General features: G+C 36.8%; 1 protein-coding gene across 1 annotated transcript in view; it reads left to right on the forward strand.

Annotated features, from left to right (window-relative positions):
- The window catches only part of LOC121389239 (piezo-type mechanosensitive ion channel component 2-like), a 40,910-nt gene extending 18,544 nt beyond the window's left edge, over positions 1-22,366 (forward strand). The window contains exons 3-5 of the mRNA XM_041520838.1: positions 20,125-20,256; positions 21,382-21,424; positions 21,922-22,366. Coding sequence (XP_041376772.1) covers positions 20,125-20,256; positions 21,382-21,424; positions 21,922-22,366 — 620 coding nt within the window. The remainder of the gene's footprint in view (positions 1-20,124; positions 20,257-21,381; positions 21,425-21,921) is intronic.
- Positions 22,367-25,357: the final 2,991 nt, after the last annotated feature.

Here is a 25,357-nt window from a genome sequence, read left to right on the forward strand (position 1 = left end):
GGCCGATTTTATAATACTTGGTCAGTGTTTTTGTCAGAAAGAAATTTTTGGGTATGGCGCTGTGAAATTGAATGCAACCACAGTCGACAGGGGGAATGGGGGGCCTCCCCCAGAAAGAAAATGGGTTGAATTTTGGCTTAGGGTTAAGAAAATTATATAGTAATCATAAGAGTAATTAATTTTGTCAAAAGGTTAACTTAAAAAAATTAAATCTGCAAAATTGTTTAGGTATGGCACCATACTCGTTTTACCCTCTGGTACACAGATCTTCTGTCAACCTTCCCAGATTCCACAGGAGTCAATAGATATTTGATCAAGTCTCCGGTTCTCCTGCATGTACCATGGCCATGTATTGATACCAATTGCTGGAGGCGGGAGGTAGACCAGTGGTAAAGCGGTCGCTCAATGCGTGGTCGGTCTGGGATCGATCCTCGTTGGTGGACCCATTGGGCTATTTCTCCTTCCAGCCACTGTGCCGGATCATATCACTGGCTATCCAGAGATCGGGCCCGGGATGGACATGCCCGAAACCTAAGTGGTATAGAGGCATGTTAAAAGGGTACTTTCTCTCTATATCTCAGGCCAGTGCACCACGACTGGCATATCAAAGGCTGTGGTATGTACTACCCTGTCTGTGGGATGGTGCATATAAAATATCCTTTGCTGCTAATCGAAAAGACTAGCCTATGAATTAGTGACAGCGGGTTTCTTCTCTCAATATCTGTGTAGTCCTTATCCATATGTCTGACACCATATAACTTTAAATAAAATGTATTGAGTGCGTCGTTAAATAAAACATTTCCTTCCGAGTGTTGCTAAATATAAAACTAAACTTGATCAATCCAATATGTGCTGCATCAGTTTCAAATTTCAAACAGTTATATTGCCTCATTGTAAATCATTCTCATTGAAATACATTTTGAATAGTGTGCTGCAGAACAATAGTACGAGTATGTTAGGCCTTTGTATGTTAGGCCTTTGTAAGTCATCGGTTATGCAGACATATTTCATGCAACTGAACAATGGTTACTTATAATCCGTCCCATTCTTCTACAATTTTTTCAGTTTGCATGGTTTGACGTAAGAAGAAAACTATAAGTGTTTTGGAAATAAGAAAAAACATACAGTTTTTTTATGCAATTTAGAAAACAGTTGGCTCAGAAATAAATAACTTGTAGTAAATTCCATAGTATGGAAAAAAGGCATTTCCTGTGGGAAGGACTACAGGTAAAAATCATGTGAGCAGACTTTAGTTTACCCAGGCTTATGAAAAGTTGTCCAGTTCAATGAGCCATATATAAGACCCAGTTTAGACCACTAATGAGAAAACCAGGCACCTGGTTGTTTGATGTGTTTATTTTTAACTTCTGTAGGTCAGCTGAAAGTAGCTAATCCAGTTCAATAAGCCATATATAAGACCCAGTTTAGACCACTAATGACAAAACCAGGCTACTGGTTGTTTGATGTGTTTATTTTTAACTTCTGTAGGTCAGCTGAAAGTAGCTAATCCAGTTCAATGAGCCATATATAAGACCCAGTTTAGACCACTAATGAGAAAACCAGGCACCTGGTTGTTTGATGTGTTTATTTTTAACTTCTGTAGGTCAGCTGAAAGTAGCTAATCCAGTTCAATGAGCCATATATAAGACCCAGTTTAGACCACTAATGACAAAACCAGGCTACTGGTTGTTTGATGTGTTTATTTTTAACTTCTGTAGGTCAGCTGAAAGTAGCTAATCCAGTTCAATGAGCCATATATAAGACCCAGTTTAGACCACTAATGAGAAAACCAGGCTACTGGTTGTATGATGTGTTTATTTTTATTTTTAACTTCTGTAGGACAGCTGAAAGTAGCTAATCCAGTTCAATGAGCCATATATAAGACCCAGTTTAGACCACTAATGACAAAACCAGGCTACTGGTTGTTTGATGTGTTTATTTTTAACTTCTGTAGGTCAGCTGAAAGTAGCTAATCCAGTTCAATGAGCCATATATAAGACCCAGATTAGACCACTAATGACAAAACCAGGCTACTGGTTGTTTGATGTGTTTATTTTTAACTTCTGTAGGTCAGCTGAAAGTAGCTAATCCAGTTCAATGAGCCATATATAAGACCCAGATTAGACCACTAATGACAAAACCAGGCTACTGGTTGTTTGATGTGTTTATTTTTAACTTCTGTAGGACAGCTGAAAGTAGCTAATCCAGTTCAATGAGCCATATATAAGACCCAGATTAGACCACTAATGACAAAACCAGGCTACTGGTTGTTTGATGTGTTTATTTTTAACTTCTGTAGGTCAGCTGAAAGTAGCTAATCCAGTTCAATGAGCCATATATAAGACCCAGTTTAGACCACTAATGAGAAAACCAGGCTACTGGTTGTTTGATGTGTTTATTTTTAACTTCTGTAGGACAGCTGAAAGTAGCTAATCCAGTTCAATGAGCCATATATAAGACCCAGTTTAGACCACTAATGACAAAACCAGGCTACTGGTTGTTTGATGTGTTTATTTTTAACTTCTGTAGGTCAGCTGAAAGTAGCTAATCCAGTTCAATGAGCCATATATAAGACCCAGATTAGACCACTAATGAGAAAACCAGGCTACTGGTTGTTTGATGTGTTTATTTTTAACTTCTGTAGGTCAGCTGAAAGTAGCTAATCCAGTTCAATGAGCCATATATAAGACCCAGATTAGACCACTAATGACAAAACCAGGCTACTGGTTGTTTGATGTGTTTATTTTTAACTTCTGTAGGACAGCTGAAAGTAGCTAATCCAGTTCAGTGAGCCATATATAAGACCCAGTTTAGACCACTAATGAGAAAACCAGGCACCTGGTTGTTTGATGTGTTTATTTTTAACTTCTGTAGGTCAGCTATGATGTACATTTGTACAGTAGCCATAATTACGAGCGGCTTCTGCATGTGCACATAACACAGTTGCAGTCAATAACGTCTTGCAACATCTAATTAAAGTCAGCATTCCCAAATAATTTTTTATATATGTTTTTATAAGTGTATTTTATTAATACATGTATGTATTTTCATGTAGTTGGAAGCAAACTGTTTATTTTATTAATACATGTATGTATTTCCATGTAGTTGGAAGCAAACTGTTTACTTTTTTTTTAGTAGGGTGGCTGGACATAGCCCAGTGGTAAATCGCTCCCCTGAAGCATGGTCGGTTTAGGATAAATTCCTGTTGGGCTATTTCTTGTTCCATCCAGTGTACCACGACTGGTATACAATGGCTGTGGTATGTGCTATCCTGTCTGCAGGATGGTGCGTATAAAAGATCCATTGCTGCTAATGGAAAAATATAGCAGGTTTCCTCTCTAAGACTATATATGTAAAAATTACCAAATGCTTAACATCCAACGGTGATAATTAATAAATCATCAATGTGCTCTAGTGGTGTCGTTGAACAAAATAAACTTTAACTTTTTTCTTAGTGTGTAAATCAATTAAATAATACAGTGCTCTAGTAACATTGTTGAACCAAATAAACTTTAAAATGTTTCTTACTGTGTAAATCAGTTAAGTAATACAGTTTTGCTTTAATCTACACCAAAAAGAAAGAAGAAAAACAAAATGGCATGAAGAAGTTATGATTAATCCGAATGTCAAACCAAATATTGTTGAACCAAATAAAGTCATTTTTCTTACTGTGTAAATTAATTGACAATTAAATAATACTTTTTTGCTTTAATCTACACCAAAAAGAAAGAAGAAAAACAAATTGGTACGAAGAAGTCATGATTAATTTATTTTTCGAATGTCAAACCAAATATTGTTGAACCATATAAACTTTTAACATTTTTCTTACTGTGTAAATCAATTAAATAATAGTTTTGCTTTAATCTACACCAAAAAGAAAGAAGAATAACAAAATGGCATGAAGAAGTCATGATTAATTTAGTTTTCAAATGTCAAACCAGAGTCGTGTGAACAATCAGTGTTGTGGATGTTGTCTTAGAAAGTGCTGATCTGAACTTGCAGGTGTTTTGCTACATGTGCGTGTTCTACTGTTGAGTTCAAGCTGTAAGCATTCATCACAGAGAGATACAGGGGTAAAATACCTTCCTGTAGCATTCTTAGTTGTAGATCAAGCCGACTGCAGTCACCATGGTTACAGAGTATGATGCATACCAGTCAAAATCCTTTTTCTTGCATAACCTTAGTACTCAATGGAATTTGCACATTTAATGACCCAACAAACCTGTCTGCAAATAAGCAATTTCCTTAGTTGTAGATGTCGGTGGGAAATAGAACTCTGTTAAAAATAGAATTGTGCATCCATTCTTTATGGCATAATCTGAATGTAATCTTGATATAATCTTGCAGAATTTTAGTTCTGAGTAAACATAATGTTTGAAAATTGAAAAGTTTTATAACTGACACATTTTAGAGTGAGATATTATATTTGTATGCTGTAAACCTATTTTTGCAAACTTTGTCAAATTAATACTTTGGAAATTTAACAGTTGTTTTATTAAAATAGTAAATGATACAGATATAATTGTTGCTATTCTAGCTATGAATACATCATGTTCAGTGGGGAATACTTGCCTGGGGTTGTCGAGGGATGAAAAACAGTTCAGGAATTGTTTATTTTCTTCTTTTCTCTTCTTTTTCTTTAATTGTTTTATGATATATATATATATATATATATTTTTATTTTTTTTATTTAGCAAAATAAAATTAAAAATGAATTGTAAAAATTCTTTTGAAAGAAAGAAGAATCCCAGCGTCCTTAAGTGGACTAGTTGATGATTTCACAACTGATTCATTTTGAAAAGCCATGGATAAATGGGTCACGGAATTAGCCTCATCCCCCAACTCATCTGGAGCTTTCACTGATGGTTTTATTCATTTTGAATAATTGAATAACTATTAGACCGGCCTCGGTGGCATCGTGGTTAGGCCATTGGTCTACATGCTGGTAGGTACTAGGTTCGGATCCAGTCGAGGCATGGGATTTTCAATCCAGATACCGACTCCAAACCTGAGTGAGTGCTCCGCAAGGCTCAATGGGTAGGTGTAAACCACTTGCACAGACCAGTGATCCATAACTGGTTCAACAAAGGCCATGGTTTGTGCTATCCTGCCTGTGGGAAGTGCAAATAAAAGATCTCTTGCTGCCTGTCGTAAAAGAGGTGACAGTGGGTTTCCTCTAAAAAAACAGTGTCAGAATGACCATATGTTTGATGTCCAATAGCCAATGATAAGACAAAAAATCAATGTGCTATAGTGGCGTCGTTAAATAAAACAAACTTTACTCTTTTTTTTTAATAATTATTAAAATCAAACCCTGTCGGGGCGGGACGTAGCTCAGTGGTACAGTGCTTGCCTGATGCGCGATCGATCTAGGATCAATTCCCGTCAGTGGGCCCATTGTGCTATTTCTCATTCCTGCCAGTGCTCCACAACTGGTGTAACAAAGGCCGTGGTATGTACTATCCTGTCTGTGGGATGGTGCATATAAAAGATCCCTTGCTGCTAAGAAAAAGAGTAGCCCATGAAGTGGCGACAGTGAATTTCCTCTCTCAATATCTGTGTGGTCCTTAACCATATGTCTGATGCCATATAACCATAAATAAAATGTGTCGTTAAATAAAACATTTTCTTCCAAACCCTGTCTTAAAAGTTGAGTTAAGGTTTATGTTCCCTGGGATTTTCATGGTCGTATTATAGGTTATGCAAAACAGTGTTAAAAAATGGGTTACCTGAATTTCTTTTTGTATAACCCATAAATATGCACATTTTCAATGTCAGAGGTCTGTAGCATTTATACTACTTTAATTTACTATAATTTTTTTTAATAGATTTTTTTTTTTTTTTTTTTTTTTTTTGTGTGTACTGTAGTACACATACCATGCAGTGGCCTTGAAAAACAAATCAGGTTAACGTGTCAGGTATTTACGGGACAGCTAAGTACCTGTTACATTGTTAAAAATGTTCATTTACGCCATATACTGTCTGTACTAGGAAAACATGTTCCCCAAGACTGTCTAGGAAAATGTGTTCACACAGACAGGTGCACTGAAGAATGCATGAAGACCTATTTGTGTTTGACAGATGTACAACAGTCTACACCGTAGTCCCGAAGTGTTGTTATTCAAGCAAGACCACTGTAAGGATATCCTGTGGTCAGAACAAAATGAGAGATCTTGGGATGTGGTCTTATGAAATTCCATACATATCACAGTGACATCAGTCACCCATCAGCTATTCGAGATATGCCACTTGATGTTTTCCTAATTAAATTATTTATTCCTTTAAAGTTTCTTTTATATGCCAGTGTTTTTGATGGGTCGAGTGTCTTTGATGGGTCATATTGTGATATGGAGTTTTTCATCTGTCTGTATGTCTATCTACATGTTCGTATGTCTGTCTATAAACGTTTTTATTTCTTATGAATTCATATAGGATCGTCAAAACTTGGGATAGTAATGTGTCATATAACTAGATCACTGCAACCTACTTTTTATGTATTACTGCACATTAAAGGAGATTCTTGTATGTCCAACATCTTCCTTATCAGTTCATGTAGGATTGTCAAACCGTGCATGCAAGTACAATAGTCCAGTTAGTATGTAAATTTGCTGCCTTTTTTGCTCAAGTTGGATTTTTTCATTTAGTTACCTCCGTAAGGGTGTCATGACATAAAAATCCATTGGTAACATTTTTTTCGGTCATCCGATCATGGCAGCCATCTTGAAATTCAAAATGGCGACTCTTTTAATATAACTGTCATATATTTCAGTTTCTGTTTATCACAGACACATAATTTTTTTTTTAAAGTGTTCATTTATGAGGTGAGAATATTCAAATATATGTTTCGTAGTAGTCATGTCAAGGCAGCCATCTTGAAATTCAAAATAGCGGCAATTTTAATATAATTGTTACATATCTCAGCTCCTGATTATCATAGAAACATTTTTTTTTTTTTGATTTTACATTTTTGAGGTTAGATAACTGTAATAAATGTACTGCATTATTGATGGTTTGGCAACCATCTTGAAATTCAAAATGGCGGCAATTTTAAATATAATTGTCTTATATCTCAGCTCCAGGTTATCATAAAAAGAAATTGTTTTTCTAGATATATATTTTTCAGGTCACAGAATTCAAATATTGCATTATTGATGTCTTTCCTCCTCTAAATTTTAAACTATTAATTATGAACCAATACATTTTTTTGAATACCTGATTAATGATATTTTATATATTACAATTTTTTTTTAGATACAATTTTAATTCATAATAATGTTGTATGTGGCATATACGACCAAAGTGCAAGCATAATCACACTGATTTTGGATGTACGTGTATTTAATTATATGTTACGGTGATCAAGTTCCGCCTTTCAGCTGCCTTTGAAGATCTACAGGATTGCTCTAATGTAGGCATTATGGATTAACAATATTGCACATACAAACGCCATTATAAGTTATCCAGGACAAAGTCCAGTAACAAAAGACAGTGTAATCAGATGTAAGGTTAAAAGGCGAATAAAGTGAATGTGGCCTCAACATAAATGATGTACTTTGATTAACTTTACAGTTAACAAATATTTGCAACAGATTATCCCTGTCCTGAGTCAGACACCCGATCCTATCAGAGGCCGGACTCTGGATAGGCGTGATTGAAACCCTAGTGGTATATGGACTATTAAGCTAAGCTAAGCAACGTAATGTTCAGGGTTCATACGCGCCTGGAAAACCCTTGAAAACCCTTGAAAATGAATGAATGTATTCCAGTGCTTGAATACCCTTGAAAATCATCTTGCGGTCTGGAAAACCCTTGAAAATAATAATTTGATTTCAAATAAAATATAAACGCCTAAAATGGAGGCTTTGTTTACTTTATTTAACATGTAATTAAATTATTTGTTTCATTTCCGCGGCACAATCAAATGCCAATCGCCCGGCCAATCGATGTTTACCGGCTCAGTTGACGTGTGAATGTTTGTTTTGTTTTTTATCTTGCGATGCGAGAATCACGCGGCCACAAGATTCAAGCGACAGCGTCGCCATATTGGAAAAGAAAGTTTGTCACTTTTTGCCGCTGGGTATTTTGCAAGTTTAGGGAGCGTGTCAAGTTAATGAATCTTTGTAAACCCACAAAGATGGTTGGCACTTGTGTGTTTAACGACCTGTGGATACAGGCAGTGAATTATAAGGACTGGTTGGTGCGTGGACCCAACAAACACAGCGCAAGATGCACCATTTGTACTCGCAATTTCAGTGTGGCGAACATGGGGGAATCGGCGCTAGTGAGTCACAGCGAAGGAGTGAAGCATAAACAATGCCTTGTGAAGTTTTTGAACGAAACAACAACAACCACAAGCATTGCTGATTTCTTCAGAAAGAAACAGGCCACGCGACAAGACAAAAGTTTGATGGATGCGACTGCAGGAAGTTCTAAAGCACAGACCGCCAATACTTGCAAAAACCACAAGCTTGGTTACCACCAATGACACGTTGCGGGCCGAGGTGTACTGGGCACTCAAAGTAGCTAAGGCTCACTACAGCTACAATTCTTGCACTGACACGGGGGAATTGTTTCATATGATGTTTCCTGACAGCGACATTGCCTCAAAATTTGGTTGTGGGGAGTGTAAATGTGCTTACTTGTGTACGTTTGGGATTGCCCAACACTTCCTGTCTCTGTTAAAAGACCAAGTCAAGAGGGAAGATGGCTATGTTCTGCTTTTTGACGAAAGTCTAAACCACAAAACCCAGTCAAAACAAATGAAAAATACCCCTATCAGATTTTGAGGATGTACATGTATAACGGAGGTAAAGTTCAGTCATAAGTTGTCCACCATTAACTCCGTAAGATCCTGGAATTTTGGTAAAGTTGACCTGGAAAGTGCTTGAAAAACCCTTGAATTTTGACTTCCTTTAAGTGTATGAACCCTGAATGTTGAACGTGAACATGACACAACACACACACACACACACACACACCAAAACATTAGCACAACATAGCACGCCCAACAAGAACTGAACATAACAGCAAAAAACATGAGAAAATAATCACCATAGAAAATGAACGTGACATAGCACTTGCGACAGTTTATTTGTTTGTTTTGTTTAACAACACCACTAGAGCACATTGATTAATTAATCATCGGCTGTTGGATGTCAAACATTTGGTAATTATGAATCACAGTCATCAGAGGAAACCCGCTAGTTTTCCAAATGCAGCAAGGTATCTTTTATATGCACTTCCCCACAGACAGAACAACACATACCACAGCCTTTATCCAGTCACTTGCGACAGAACCTGAACATGACACAGCACTCACAACAGAACCTGAACATAATAGAGAACTCACAACAAAACCTGAACGTGACGTGGCACACACAACAGAAACTGAACGTGACATAGTACACACAACAGAACCTGAACGTGACATAGTACACACAACAGAACCTGAAGAAGAACATGACAGAACACACATACAGCATACCATGATTATGACATAGCACATACAAGAGAACGTGAACATGACATATATCACAACAGACACAGAAAATATTTGATAACTACTATAGATCAGTACCAATCAAAGATGACATAAGATATTCCAGTCAACTTGGTCGTGGGGATGACTTGTATATTGATGACACCACTACAATTAATGACATCAAAAGATTCTTGGCTAGCAAAACCACAAAGGATCGTTTGACAATATATCTTGCAGATAAACTCATTCTCTTGTGTAAGAAGCCAGTGGTCACAGTCACAAGGAAAGATGTTCTAACAAATGTACCATATTACCATCCCATCACTGGTGTTAGTACACAAGAAGAAGCAGACACGCTCATGATTCTCCATGCACTTGAAGTTACCTGGCAATGAGGTTGATTTCTACACCAAAGACACTGATTGTTGAGTACTTATATTGAGAAGGTTGCACATGCTCGAAGCCAATGCACAAATTATTACAGGCACAGGTATAAATCACAAGCAGGTGAAATTGCAACCAATTCATGATGAGTTAGGTCCTGAAAGAGCCTCAGCCTTACCAGGGTTCCATGCAGTAACTGGAAGTGACACTACAGGACAAATCAGTGGTGTGGGGAAAAAGCGAGGATTGAATTTTTTTTATGAAAGCTCCACCTCCTATCATTGATGCTCTTAGCCAGCTTGGAATTGGTAATGAACCATCCAGAGAGGTCATTGAAAAGTGTGAAGAGTTTTACTGTATGTTACTCAGCTCGAAAGACATTTCGGCAACTGATGCATCTACTCTAAGATGGAAAAAATTCAAAAGACTATCCCCTAGCCAAGGTGTGGAAAAACTACCACCTACATCTGGTGCATGGAAACAGCATACACGGAGGGCACATCTTCAAGCAAATATCTGGGCTCAAGACTTGGTTTCCAGATCCATGCAAACTAGGCTGGACCAAGGAGGGTGGTGTATTTGTGCCTGTACTGTCAGAGATTCAGGCTGCACCAGAAGCTGTAATAGAACTATTTCGATGCAACTGTGGTGTGAGCAAATGTGCCGGTAGATGTACCTGTAAGGGACACAATCTTGAATGCACAGAGTTGTGTAAGTGTGAAGCTGATGAGGACTGTTGTAATACACATACTGTTACTGATGAAGTTGATGCCTAATGTACAATTGAAACACATGTGTTTTTGTTAGTTTATTCACACACAAAACTTTCCTAATGTTATGAACAGTTCAACATTAATGAAAAGTCACACCAATTTGTACAGGTATGTGCCTTTATTTCACAAATAGCTCGAAATCTAAAGTAGCAAAGTCATTAATTATACACTATTTGAATTCCTTGACATCAAAAAGGTACTTGTAGAGACTAAACGTTTGTTTTTATGTTTTCTAGAAGCAAAGATATATGACAAATTGATAAAAAAATAGCAGCCATTTTGAATTTCAAGACGGATGTCTAAATAAGTGTTTGAATTTCAAGATGGATGTAGAAGAAATGTTACCAATGGATATATTTGATTTAGGTTGTTCTTCATTCCTAATTTCACAAACTTGTGTAAAACAGATATGCAAACACCAAGAACAATTTACATAACTATGTGTTGGCGGCATTTTGTTTTGTATTTTAGAAGGTCTAAAATTCAAAATTGACATTGGAAACTGATATATTTGGAATCAGCATATCTAAATTAAGTTAAAAAGTTTGATTCTTCAAAATGACCCAATGATGTTCTATTGCTTATGGAATTGGGTGTGAAAGGTCATGATAGCCCCAACCCTACCCCCACCCACCCCCCTTTTTAATATTTTGTATAGAAGGTATATTCCTTCACTTTGGGTGGGTAATTTATCAAGTTCAAATATTGAGCATTTTAAAGGGTTTTATTCTTAGTGACAGATGTGTTGTTAAAAAAGGACTGATTTCACAGTGTGACAAAAAGGGGGTACATATTGGTACCCCCAGTACTAACTCCCTAATTAATCTATCATACTCAAAATTTCTCAAAAACTACCTGTCTATGTCTTCAAAGTAACCAATGCTTAAAACAGGCCACGAATGAAAAAATGAATGTGATACAGGGGTTATTTTGAAACAAGGCCTTATTTTGGGGGTAAAGGGACCATTGAAACATTTGAACCCCCTAGTAGGTCGTATATTCAGATTTTGTAAATACTTCATATTTGATCATGTAGAAGACTTCAAATGCTTTAATTTGAGTGGTAAATAATCATTCTAGCATGACAATTGGCCATGTTATAACCAAGTACCATTAAGTTATCGATTTTTGGACAAATAGTCGCCATTTTGAATTTCAAGATGGCTGCCGTGATTCGATGACCGAATTTTTTTTTACCAATGGATTTTTTATTCAGGCTGGTCATGGGAACATACTACCAAAATTTCATCAACTTGAGCAAAAAGGACAGCAAGCATCAAAAATTGAACATAACTAACTGTACTACAACTTGGAATGGCGGTGTATAGCATACCACAGCGGTGTGTAGCATACCATGGCCAGGTCACTGCGACCTACTTTCGACGGTTGTTACATGCACCTCACTGGTATTCTTGTTAACAGATGTACTTGTATTATAATTATGTATACACATGAAAGGAAAGTTTGTTTAACAGTATCTTAGCACATTACTCAAGAATATTAGAAAAAATATCCCTGCTGCTGCTGCCAAATAAACAACTCATTAGCTAATTAGCTAGAGAAGAGAAACATGTTTCTGCCACGTAGTTTTTCTACCAACTAGAAGTGTAAAATCTTAAAGTCGCACACCCTAGTTTCAGCCCGCGAAAATTAATTCTAATTTTGGTTAATCTACAAAACTGTAACACACTTAAATCACGTTTTTATAAAATAGAGTGAAAAAGCAGGTTTTATATCGATAAATACCATGGGAATCCCCGTGATCCAATTACTTGAAATAATTTTGAAAGTTAGTATTCTGATGTCATCGGTAGATGTCGCTCGAAGCACAGAAATGCCTATATCACGACAAATTTTCCAGAGTGCATACAGACTTGGGGTGTGTTCCTTTCACCTCTCCTGGGCATGTTCCAACTGTTCTGTCCTGGACGGCGAAAGGAATGAGTTTGAAACAGGAAGTTACTTTACCAACATGGGTGCTTCTGTTGAGGAAGTGGCTGCTGCAGCAATCATGATACTTGAATCGGAATAAGACAATGATAGTCTGTCACTAACCATGTTGAATATACTACAGTGTTTGAAATAATAAATTTTATATATAAACCGCAATAAGCCTACATTTGCTATTCGGCACCGGGTACTAGTGGCTAACCTATTGTTATTAGCAATTAGATGCACCGTTTATTATTGTTGGTAGTAGTAGTAGTGGTAGTGGTAGTGGTAGTAGTACAGTCTGTAGGAACCAGAGGTGGGGAGGCACTTCCCCTTCCCAAGACGAAAATGTAAGGTTTTTTTTGTCCTACTCTATTTAAATAAAGGTAACAATATAGCTTGTGCCCCCCACCCCCACCCCCAAGGTTGTATCCCCTCTCTAGATATCGTAAGACTGAGCAAAATTATTGGTTTTAAGGGTTTGTAACGTTTTGTATTGAGATACTTACTTGTCTGAACTTTATTGTTAATGAAAATGTTCACGAACTGTGAAGAAAAACCTCACAAATGAACGACAAGCAAACGACAACAAATCGGATGTTGATTGCACGAACCATGCACGAGAAAATAAACCAAACCAAAATGATAACGGTCACATGGTATACCAATGTTTATGATGTACCAGTCATGTAATACTGGTTATGATGTGGAAGAAAGTAGAATCAGTCGAGGATGATCTGTTCTGTGATCCATCACACTTTAGCCAAGCATTCTCCCCTTGAGCTACATCCCACCGCCTCCCAGCAGTAGGAAACCATTAGTACCATTTACATTGTAGATGGTCCTGGGAGGGAAGATGAGGGTTAGAATGCTGGTATCATGAAATGAAAACCTCAATATAACAGATTTCTTTGTTAAATTCCTAAGCAGACTTTCAAGTCGAGTCATAGGTCTTAACGTGCACATTCAGAACATGCTGTTGTAGAGCACGCCTGTCATGGGCACAGGTGTCTGCCTGGGCTGGCTCCTCCGTCCAGGACAGGAAGCAGACTTTCTAACTTAAGCTGCCTTTATATGCTGTGAAGTTATGCAAGTCTTATTTTTTCACAGTCAGTGTTTCTGCCAGAAAGAAATGTTTGGGTATGGTGTTATGGAATAGAATGCAACCATGGAATAGAATGCAACCATGGAATAGAATGCAACCACAGTCAACAGGGGGTATGGAGGGCCTCCCCCAGAAAGAAATGGGTTAAGTTTAGTGTTAGGATTAAGAAAATCATACAGTAATGATAAGAGTAATTAATTTTGTCAAAACGTTAACTTAACAAAAAAATTTAAATCTGCAAGAAATTTTGGGTATGCATGGTGCCATATCCGTTTTACTCTCTGGCAGAAACCCTGACGGTGTGGTACTACACCGTTTTAAAAATATCAGAAGTTGGCCAACTGCACAAGTCTTTCATTCAGTATGGAGGCAAGACAGTGGTAATTAAGCTTATCAGAAATCTGTATGACTTTGTTTTCAATAGTGTAAGTCTTTGTTCATGTTTTATCTTGTACTAATAGACATACAGATGATAAAATATTGAATATAAATGCATTTATTGTGTCACAAGTTACACAGAAATGTCTAGCCTTTACAAATCAATTTAAGTATAAATGTTGTGCATATTCCCAATGGGACATTTTGACATTTTAGGTCATGTCGAAAACCCCCAGAAGGTGAAATTAATGTCTCTAGAAATAATATCCAGCCATAATGACCAATACCATGTAACCATAAACGGCAATCTTTTCATCTAATAGGTCAGGTAAGCCATGGAATAGGAATAATTCTAGACCAATCACTAATAGACCTTTCACATTCCACTGCGCATGTGTCCGTTGCGGGGAAACTCAAGGACGCAAACCACGAACTCACACGAGATCTCGCCAAAATAGACCTGTGAACAAGATGGGGGCATAGACGATGGGAGGCCACGCAATAGGAATGTGAATCTCTCCATGATTAATTATTCTATCAGTAGGGAACCCGAACATTCTGTCGACATCTTACAAGACTTATTGGAGACATTTGTGAATTATTGCTTATCACGAAATAAAAAATATTTTGTTGTTAACACCCGACAAACCATCGGTTCGGATTCATACTCAATAAATATCTGATAAGGGCTGAAATAATATTAATGTGTGCGCGCGTGTATGTATGCAGATAGTGATTGTATTTAACATAATTTAAATATTTATAAAGCATTATACAAATAAATACATTCAGGATTCTTGTCGGGATTTCTTTTCAACAAGTTATTTAAAATTTTGTTCGGTATTTGGAATAAAATTAAATGATACATATGATAGTTGAGCTATGGTATATAAAACATTAGAATCAGGCCCGTAGGAACGATATCTGGAGTTGGGGGAAGGGGAGGGGCACAATATGTAGTGGAGGGACACAGTCTAGTTGGTGGGGGTGGGGGGCAAAAGCCATATTTTAAACCGGGTTTAAAAAAGTGGGGCTATAGTATCAACCGTCGTGTATGCTATCCTGTTTGTGGGATGTGAGAAGTATACCATGTATCATTTATTATAAATACATTGGTACGACTGAAAACAAATGGTTTCTTGTCGTGGCTCTGTGACCAGGCCATTTTACAGACATAGTATGATACCACAACGTAATGCAACTTGTTAACGTATATTTCGCAACAAAAGTTTGTGTACAGGAGCGTAGGCTGGGGGGGGGGGGGGGGGGGGTCGAGACAGATCGTCTGAAACCTCCTCCCCCCCCCCCCTCCCCAGCTGAAGCAAATGGTCCGCTTTCAGAACTAAAACATACAGGTTTATACATGGAGTTTCTGGTGGTGCCAAAACAAAATAGTAAAAAAACGGTCCACTTGGTTCATATTCGACACCCCCCCCCCCCCCCAGTCCAGATCACGCTATGCCCCTTGTGTATTATTCTCGAGTGTAACCGGCGTCATCTCATTGTTTGGCAAGGGGAAACCCCCTCTCCCCCCCGTCTACGGCTCCGCGCCTTTGGCGCTCGCGTTTGATGAGTTCCGTTTACATGAAATTTCGATTCCTCCCCCCCTCCCCGCTAATCATGCTGGCTATGGGCCTGAAGTTATATACACTATTCATAAGTTAGACCAAACATCAAATTAGGATCGTATCGGGTTGCATGGGTCTACCACACCGGAAATGTTTCTGCACTTTATGTTATGTATAATCGTGCACTTTATGTTATGTATAATCATGTACGTTATAAAAACGTGATACTTGCATACCATATCAATATATAGGACTTCGCCCTATGCTTGTAAATGTGTATCAAAGAACTGATGGTATCGCTAACGATCTCGACCAATGTTCTCAGGTACAAAATACCAAATAGTAACCAAACACTATTGTACATACAGATATATTTTTACTTCAAACTGATCTTCATGTAAAGAAGAAGATGTCATCTTCTAACTTCTTCAAAACAAACAATGCAAACAGCATGTCAACTTTTATTTCCACGTTTACATGTGATGTCAAACTTTGAGCCGCGTTTACTCAGTTTCTGACGTCATGCTAAGTTGTAGGTTTTCGCTTGTGACGGCTTATATATAATTGGGCCTCTAGAGCTGAGCTAGGTTTGTACCCACTCTTGTTGTCTGTGGTAAAAAGAATGTTACATTTTTACTCCCATATGCAAACTATGGACAACATTATTTTACAACATGCTTTCTCTGAATGCACAAGCCTTGAAAACAAAAATATTGGTTGGCTTCACAAATTATATTATTACATTGGTGAGTTGAATCAAAAACGAAGCACTGTCAATTATCCCATTCATGTTATAAATATAATTAAAACTAAGTATCACAATATTTTAAAAGAAAACCTTATAGCTCCAGCCAAAAGAGATGGATCCAGTAATAAGATGTGAACGTACAAATTATATAAACACAATATTCAACTAGAGCCATATTTATTACACTGTATACATCCAGAACACTGTAAAGCTTTTACTAAATTACGTCTCAGTGACCACAAATTGAAAATAGAGACTGAGCGCCATACAAAACCCTTCACTCCAGTGGAAGAACGTTTATGTGACCACTGCAATGTAATTGAAGATGAATACCATCATATCACAATATGTAAGAAATATAATAGTTAACGTGTCAAATTATATGCATATCTAACTTTCCATAATTACCTATTTACAAGTATGAGTATGCAAGAAAAATTTATATATATTATGCAAAACCAAAATCCAGCCTGTGCTGGTGCGGTATGCAAATTTGTTCACAATTATACATGCATTGCCCATAATTAGTCCTTATTTAGTCATTTTGTTTGTTTCTTGTTTATGCATATGTTTTGGATCTAGTTCCATATGTGAAAATTGTTTATATGCAATAAAGTTTTTATCTTTTATCTTTTATAATAACTGTTTTAAAACTTCGTAAATATCAGATATTATTTCAAGTGAAGTTGTATGTATCTGATAAAAATGATAGTGAAAATAAAATAAAATAAAAATAAAATAAAATAAAATAAGTAAATAAATAAATAAATACATAAATAAATAAATAAATAAATAATTTGTGGATAGACATGTAAGATTGATTAGTAATTGTACGACTGTCTTTTTTTAATGAAACGATAAGAGAAAAATAGAGCTGTGATAAAGGTCTATGTGAGTTAGGGGTTTTGTTGAGGTTTTTAGGGGGAAGGGGAGGCATATTTTATTAAATTTTAAATACTGATACATGTGGAGAATTAAACATCACTGGAAATCCGCGTGAGTATTTAACTATAATTCTAATTGTTAAAAGTAAAAACACGCATTCCACTAAAGTTAATTTTATTGTATGAATCTTTTAATTTTGCGTTGTTAAAATACCCTTGACATGCAGGCAGCTCCAGAGACTTCGTCTAAGTTAATCTTTCACTGCTTTTGGTCTTAAACTATTCCGATGTAAACTTTAGTAGACCGTTTTTCGTAGCCATTTTAATATCTTATACGAAATATGTACGTTGGTCGCTAGAGATTCACAGCTCCTACGAAGCTACTCACGACACTCATGACAACTGTCGATCATGCCCCCCCAATTTGTATATAGCCTCGATACCGTCCAATTCGGCAAGGGACGGTACTCTTTGCAGCACAATGGGAATGTGAAAGAGGTCTATTGCATTAATACATATTAACTTCTTTTTACTGTTATCCCATATTTATTTTCACATTAGAAGCATTAATATAGGCCAATGGCCTGTTTGCCAATCCTTTTCTTTTGTGAAATAAATATTGTTTAAACCACATTATTTTAAATTCTTCAGGTATTTCCCTGTAATGTCTGTTGTTTAATAAATGTACCCGTACATGTTTCAATCACAAGGTATACATTTATTGCCCAAATAAAACTTTTTTTTCTTTGTCAACAAACACTGTCATATTTATCACTAACAGCAGGACTGATAGTAATAACTAGCCGCGCTGTCAGAAGTTAGGTGACTGTACAAATTTTAGTAAAATTGACCCAGTTAAAGTTGACCTAGATAAAATTTGACCCAGATGTTATATTCTTTAGTGCTTCCAACATGTACAGGTATATAATTGTGTAGTGATCTCTGAAACATGCATGAAGGAAATCACAACATGATACTAAACAAAATGTTTCCTAGTGAAAAAGTGGTGACATAACTCAGTGGTACAGCGCTCACCTGATGTGCGTTTGATTGATTCCCGTTGGTGAGCCCATTGGGCTATTTCTTGTTCCAGCCAGTGCTCCACAACTGGTGTAACAAAAGCCGTGGTATGTACTATCCTGACTGTGGGATGGTGCATATAAATGATGCTGCTAATTGAAAAAAGTAGCCCATGAAGTGGCAACAGCGGGTTTTCTCCCTCAAAATCTGTGTGTGGTCCTTAACCATATGTCCAGCACCATATAACCGTAAATAAAATGTGTTGAGTGCATCGTTAAATAAAACATTTCCTTCCTTCCTAGTTAAAAATTACTTCATTTGGCACAAATCAGAAGGATGAAACCCTGCAACAGAAACTTTAGATACCTGTGTATGTTTTTTTTTAAATATATACCGGTATTAACGTCCATCAGAAACTTTACACAGGCTTGAAATTGTATTATAGAAAACCAACAAACAGTATGGTGGGATATGAAAGTATCAAGAAGTTCCAACCTTTAAACGTCACAATGCACTTTGTAATACATGCAAAATGTTTGTAAGGTGGTTTTTAAATTAGTTATTTTCAATCAGCAACAATATTTATCAAATTATTCAAATTGTATGTATGTAAAGTTTCTTTTGGATGACACTATATTGTAAATCGTAAAATATTAGCGATCTTAAAATTTAGCGAAATTAAAATAAATGATATATTAATGACATAAAACATTAGCAACATTGTCATATCAGATATACTAAAAAAATAAATAAGTTAAGTTGTAGAATCAGCTGAAATAGTAGGTTTGACCAATTTTGACATTATACAGCTTACAGACATCTTAAATATAGTAGTAAATTGGAGTAATGTGCATGCTAATTACTGTTGTTGTTAGTTTAATTAGTAACATGTATCCATTGTTGTGTACCGGCCTCAGTGGCGTCGTGGTTAGGCCATCGGTCTACAGGCTGGTAGGTACTGGGTTCGGATCCCAGTCAAGGCATGGGATTTTTAATCCAGATATCGACTCCAAACCCTGAGTGAGTGCTCCGCAAGGCTCAATGGGTAGGTGTAAGCCACTTGCACCGACCAGTGATCCATAGCTGGTTCAACAAAGGCCATGGTTTGTGCTATCCTGCCTGTGGGAAGCGCAGATAAAAGGTCCCTTGCTGCCAATCGGAAGAGTAGCCCATGTAGTGGCGACAGTGGATTTCCTCTCAAAATCTGTGTGGTCCTTAACCATATGTCTGACGCCATATAACCGTAAATAAAATGTGTTGAGTGCATCGTTAAATAAAACATTTCTTTCTTTCTTTCCATTATTGTGTGTTGAACTAATCTCCGATAAAGCAGTCGCAGAATGTGTTTTTTCGGAATAGACTTGTATGTGTCTTTAAATTTGGGGTGGCGGGATTTAGCTCAGTTCTATTAGTGCTCGCCTCATGTGCTTGTGTCGCAGTATCAAATCACCTCATTGGATCCATTCCACTGATTTGGTTTTTTTTCTTGTTCCAACCAGTTCACCACAACTAGTCAAAGGATGTGGTATGTGCTATCCTGTCTGTGGGAAAGTGCATGTAAAGGATCCCTTGCTGCTAATGGAAAAATGTAGCAGGTTTTCTCTGATGACTACGAGTCAGAATTACCAAATAGTTGACATCCAATAACCGATGATTAGTAAATCAATGTGCTCTAGTGGTGTCGTTAAACAAAACAAACTTTAAATTTAAATTTAGCGTCATGGAATGTTAGCGTCGTTTATAGCCTTGCTAAAATTGCGAAAAGTTTACGCTTACTATATATTTCTTAAATTACAGTATTATATTTATCAGTACATATGATATATGGTGTGGGTTTTTTTTGTTCTTCAGGTTCAACAGGGGTCTACCTGAAGATTCTGATCGCCTTCTCCACCCTTGCTGTCCTTGCTCAGGCCACTTTTCACATCGTCCTTGGTGCCATAGCAACCGACAATGAACCGTATGGTTCCATGTTTCCCAACTGTAAGTTGTATCCATGTACTTACGAACACTGTGCAATTGAAATGTCATCGACATCTTGGTATTTGTTTTAAATCTAAAGTTACATGTAGTTTTCAGTATTTCAGGTTCATATATTGCTTTTATGGTTGAACTCGTGTCAAAGGAAAACAAATGTTTGAGTTGTCGTGATTCAGTTTTATAAGTTCTATAGTCATATCTGTGTTGAGCAGCCATCTTGGAAGAGAGTGGTAAAATGTGGCTGCTTAAAACTGGTCTGTTTTTTTTATTACAATGTATTAAAGATCAAGAAAACTTTTTAATAGATTTTAGTTAATTCCTTTTTTCCTTTTTTTTCTTTTTTTTGATAATTAATCACAGATACCCTGTTACAATCCAGAGAAAAAGGGACAGGTGGTCTTCATGACCTAGGCATGATTTGGTCTTCCTTTTTTTTTCCTTCTGAACTTACTGATGACAATTTGAAATTTATTATTTATAAAAGTTGTTTTGAATCATTATATGCATTACAGACACAGCTAGAGTCCTTTAACATGGAAATTTATTGAAGAAATCTATCGATAGATTAATGGACTCTTATTGAATCTTAACGGGCATTCTCGTTCGCACCGACTTGTCGCATGCAATTGAATCATACTGTGACAACACCTAAATCGGAACGACTTTAGTCTTATACGTTCTGATTTTTGTAGTGCTGACAAATTGCATGCGACAAGTCAGTACGACTAATTGCATAATGAGAATACCGCTTTAATCCCTAAATTTCTGTTACAATTAAGAGGGATGATTTGCATGAACCTTCTCTGTGATATCTGGTCCACCAAGACCATAATAACAGCAAATTTTTAACCTTTCTTTGAACTTGAGAAATACCCATCACATCGCTTCAGTTGGATAAGTTTGAATGAAATGTTAAAAGATTTTGTTTACCATTAAAATCAACCCTGGCAAATTGCTCATGACATTCTGCAATGCCGTGGAGATTGCTGAGTAGTTTTAAATTCTACACTTTTTTTTTTTACTGTGAACTATATTGAAAAAATGTCCAGTGTGCTTTTTTTGTCGTAGCCATTTTCTTAAAAATGATAATCATTTTAAAAATTATGCTTTCTGTTTCTCCAATTTCAGGTTCTTTCAATGAAAAACTGGCTAGACAGGTTGGACTTCAAAGGTAACTGGCAACATATACTCGACAAAATTAATTAATTCTCACAGAAAAATTAGCATATGTGATGGTTTTTGATAAACCAGCTATGGAACACTGGTTCGAATGTTAAACCAAAAACACTTAAAGTTGAATTTATGTTACATTCATTACAATGTCAACGTCATCCCATTGGTCCAGCTGTAACAATGCAAGTTTGTTCATTTCTCGATGAACGTAAAAACAACATTGTCAGGGAACGTTGTATCAGATGACGTCATTTTATATTTGTAGTCTTAATTTATTGAGCGTTATTGTTTTGAATCAAAAACAAATTATTTAAAATGAAATATGAATGGTGTTGTTAAACAAAGCAAACTTTTAAATTATAACCAGGGTTTCTGTCGCAGGGTAAAACAGGTATGGTGCCATTAATTTGGTCAACCATCCGTGACTGAGTGCCTTTAAGGCAGAAACACTGATAACCATTATTATTGATGTTCTTTTGATCTTCTTTTCTTCAGACTGGACGGAGTAGCTTTAGAAGACATCATTCGGTTAATCGTACCCGATGTGGTTGTCTTTATCGTGTCTCTTGTCGTCTTCATAATCAGCAATGTCCTGTTGAAGAGAGACGCTGCACAGGAAACGTCCGATTTGCCAACAACTGTTAAGATTCGGCGGCGGCGGCGCGTCACGTCTGTGATTGAATTCTTTGGCGAGTTTCTAGTCGCATTGCTCCTGTGTGTCAGTGGGATTATTCTGCCGTCCGTTCTAAGTGCAGTTTACTTTTTAACATTTCTGGTGATCGCAACGCTGTGGGCATGCTACAAGAGCCTGGGGCACAAGTTCGCTGGTTTCCGGGTGTTTCTCTTGGTGTACACGGGTCTGCATATTCTGGTCTTACACCTGTACCAGTTTCAGTTCTTCCAGGAGTATTTGCCTCACACAGAATTTTTACCAAGGTAAGAAAGTAATCTTATGTGATTTCACATCTCACTGGCTGCTCAGAAATCTAGGTATCTATTTGTAGATTGATTGTAAAAAGGTTTTATTGCATAAAGAATAAAAGACTGGAGCTCAAGTAGATCAAGCCAAACGCAATGTTATTATTTCCAACTGACATTTCATTCAAATAATTGAATGGTAAATCCCTTACTGGATCTGTCAGCTGGAGAGATTCATTTTGATGACAGTTTTTACCATTTAGACTGTTAAATTATGTACAGTTAAAAGTTAAAGTTTATTTTCTTTAATGACACCATTAGAGCACATTGATTGAGTAATCATCGGCTATTGGATGTCAAACATTTGGTAGTTTTAACATATAGTCATAGAGAGGAAACCCGCTACATTTTTAAATTAGTAGCAAGGGATCTTTTATATGCACCATCCCACAGACCGAGTAGCACATACCATGGCCTTTGATAAACCAATCATGGTGAACTGGCTGGATCGATCCTATACTGACTGCGCATCAAGCAAACACTTTACCACTGGGCTACATCCTGCCCCCACAAGATGTCTTGAATTTCATAGACCGGTATTATTCATTTTGATGACAGTTTTCATAGTCTTGCCAACTGAACTGGTTACTCCCCTGGATGTTTTATCATATTATATACCGGTATTATTCATTTTGATGACAGTTTTCACTGTGTAGACTGTTAAGTTACGTACATACAGTGTCTGCTTGCCAACTGAACTGGTTACTCCCCTGGATGTTTTATCATATTATATACTGGTATTATTCATTTTGATGACAGTTTTCACTGTGTAGACTGTTAAGTTACGTACATACAGTGTCTTCTTGCCAACTGAACTGGTTACTCCCCTGGATGTTTTATCATATTATATACCGGTATTATTCATTTTGATGACAGTTTTCACTGTGTAGACTGTTAAGTTACGTACATACAGTGTCTGCTTGCCAACTGAACTGGTTACCCCTGGATGTTTTATGGTTGCCATATTATATACCGGTATTATTCATTTTGATGACAGTTTTCACCGTGTGGACTGTTAAGTTATGTACATACAGTGTTTGCTTGCCAACTGTACTGGTTACACCCCTGGATGTTTTATCATATTATATACTGGTATTATTCATTTTGATGACAGTTTTCACTGTGTAGACTGTTAAGTTATGTACATACAGTGTGTGCTTGCCAACTGAACTGGTTACTCCCCTGGATGTTTTATCATATTATATACTGGTATTATTCATTTTGATGACAGTTTTCAACGTGTAGACTGTTAAGTTATGTACATACAGTGTCTGCTTGCCAACTGAACTGGTTACTCCCCTGGATGTTTTATCATATTATATACCGGTATTATTCATTTTGATGACAGTTTTCACCGTGTGGACTGTTAAGTTACGTACATACAGTGTCTTCTTGCCAACTGAACTGGTTACTCCCCTGGATGTTTTATCATATTATATACTGGTATTATTCATTTTGATGACAGTTTTCACTGTGTAGACTGTTAAGTTACGTACATACAGTGTCTTCTTGCCAACTGAACTGGTTACTCCCCTGGATGTTTTATCATATTATATACCGGTATTATTCATTTTGATGACAGTTTTCACTGTGTAGACTGTTAAGTTACGTACATACAGTGTCTGCTTGCCAACTGAACTGGTTTGCCCCCTGGATGTTTTATCATATTATATACCGGTATTATTCATTTTCATGACAGTTTTCACCGTCTTGCCAACTGTACAACTGTTTGCTTGCCAACTGTACTGGTTACACCCCTGGATGTTTTATCATATTATATACTGGTATTATTCATTTTGATGACAGTTTTCACTCTGTAGACTGTTAAGTTATGTTGATACAGTTTCATGTCTTGCCAACTGAACTGGTTACTGCCCTGGATGTTTTATCATATTATATACTGGTATTATTCATTTTGATGACAGTTTTCACTGTGTAGACTGTTAAGTTATGTACATACAGTGTGTGCTTGCCAACTGAACTGGTTAGTCTGCCCCTGGATGTTTTATCATATTATATACTGGTATTATTCATTTTGATGACAGTTTTCACTGTGTTGACTGTTAAGTTGCCAACGTACATACTGGTGTCTGCTTGCCAACTGAACTGGTTACTCCCCTGGATGTTTTATCATATTATATACCGGTATTATTCATTTTGATGACAGTTTTCACCTTGTGGACTGTTAAGTTACGTACATACAGTGTCTTCTTGCCAACTGAACTGGTTACTGCCCCTGGATGGTTATCAACGTATATACTGGTATTATTCATTTTGATGACAGTTTTCACTGTGTGGACTGTTAAGTTACGTACATACAGTGTCTTCTTGCCAACTGAACTGGTTACTCCCCTGGATGTTTTATCATATTATATACCGGTATTATTCATTTTGATGACAGTTTTCACTGTGTAGACTGTTAAGTTACGTACATACAGTGTCTGCTTGCCAACTGAACTGGTTACTCCCCTGGATGTTTTATCATATTATATACCAGTATTATTCATTTTGATGACAGTTTTCACCGTGTGGACTGTTAAGTTATGTACATACAGTGTTTGCTTGCCAACTGTACTGGTTACACCCCTGGATGTTTTATCATATTATATACTGGTATTATTCATTTTGATGACAGTTTTCACTCTGTAGACTGTTAAGTTATGTACATACAGTGTGTGCTTGCCAACTGAACTGGTTACTGCCCTGGATGTTTTATCATATTATATACTGGTATTATTCATTTTGATGACAGTTTTCACTGTGTAGACTGTTAAGTTATGTACATACAGTGTGTGCTTGCCAACTGAACTGGTTACTCCCCTGGATGTTTTATCATATTATATACTGGTATTATTCATTTTGATGACAGTTTTCACTGTGTAGACTGTTAAGTTATGTACATACAGTGTCTGCTTGCCAACTGAACTGGTTACTCCCCTGGATGTTTTATCAT

The sequence above is a fragment of the Gigantopelta aegis genome, chromosome 14, assembly GCF_016097555.1.
Source record: "Gigantopelta aegis isolate Gae_Host chromosome 14, Gae_host_genome, whole genome shotgun sequence".
In the NCBI taxonomy this organism is placed as follows: Eukaryota; Metazoa; Mollusca; class Gastropoda; order Neomphalida; family Peltospiridae; genus Gigantopelta; species Gigantopelta aegis.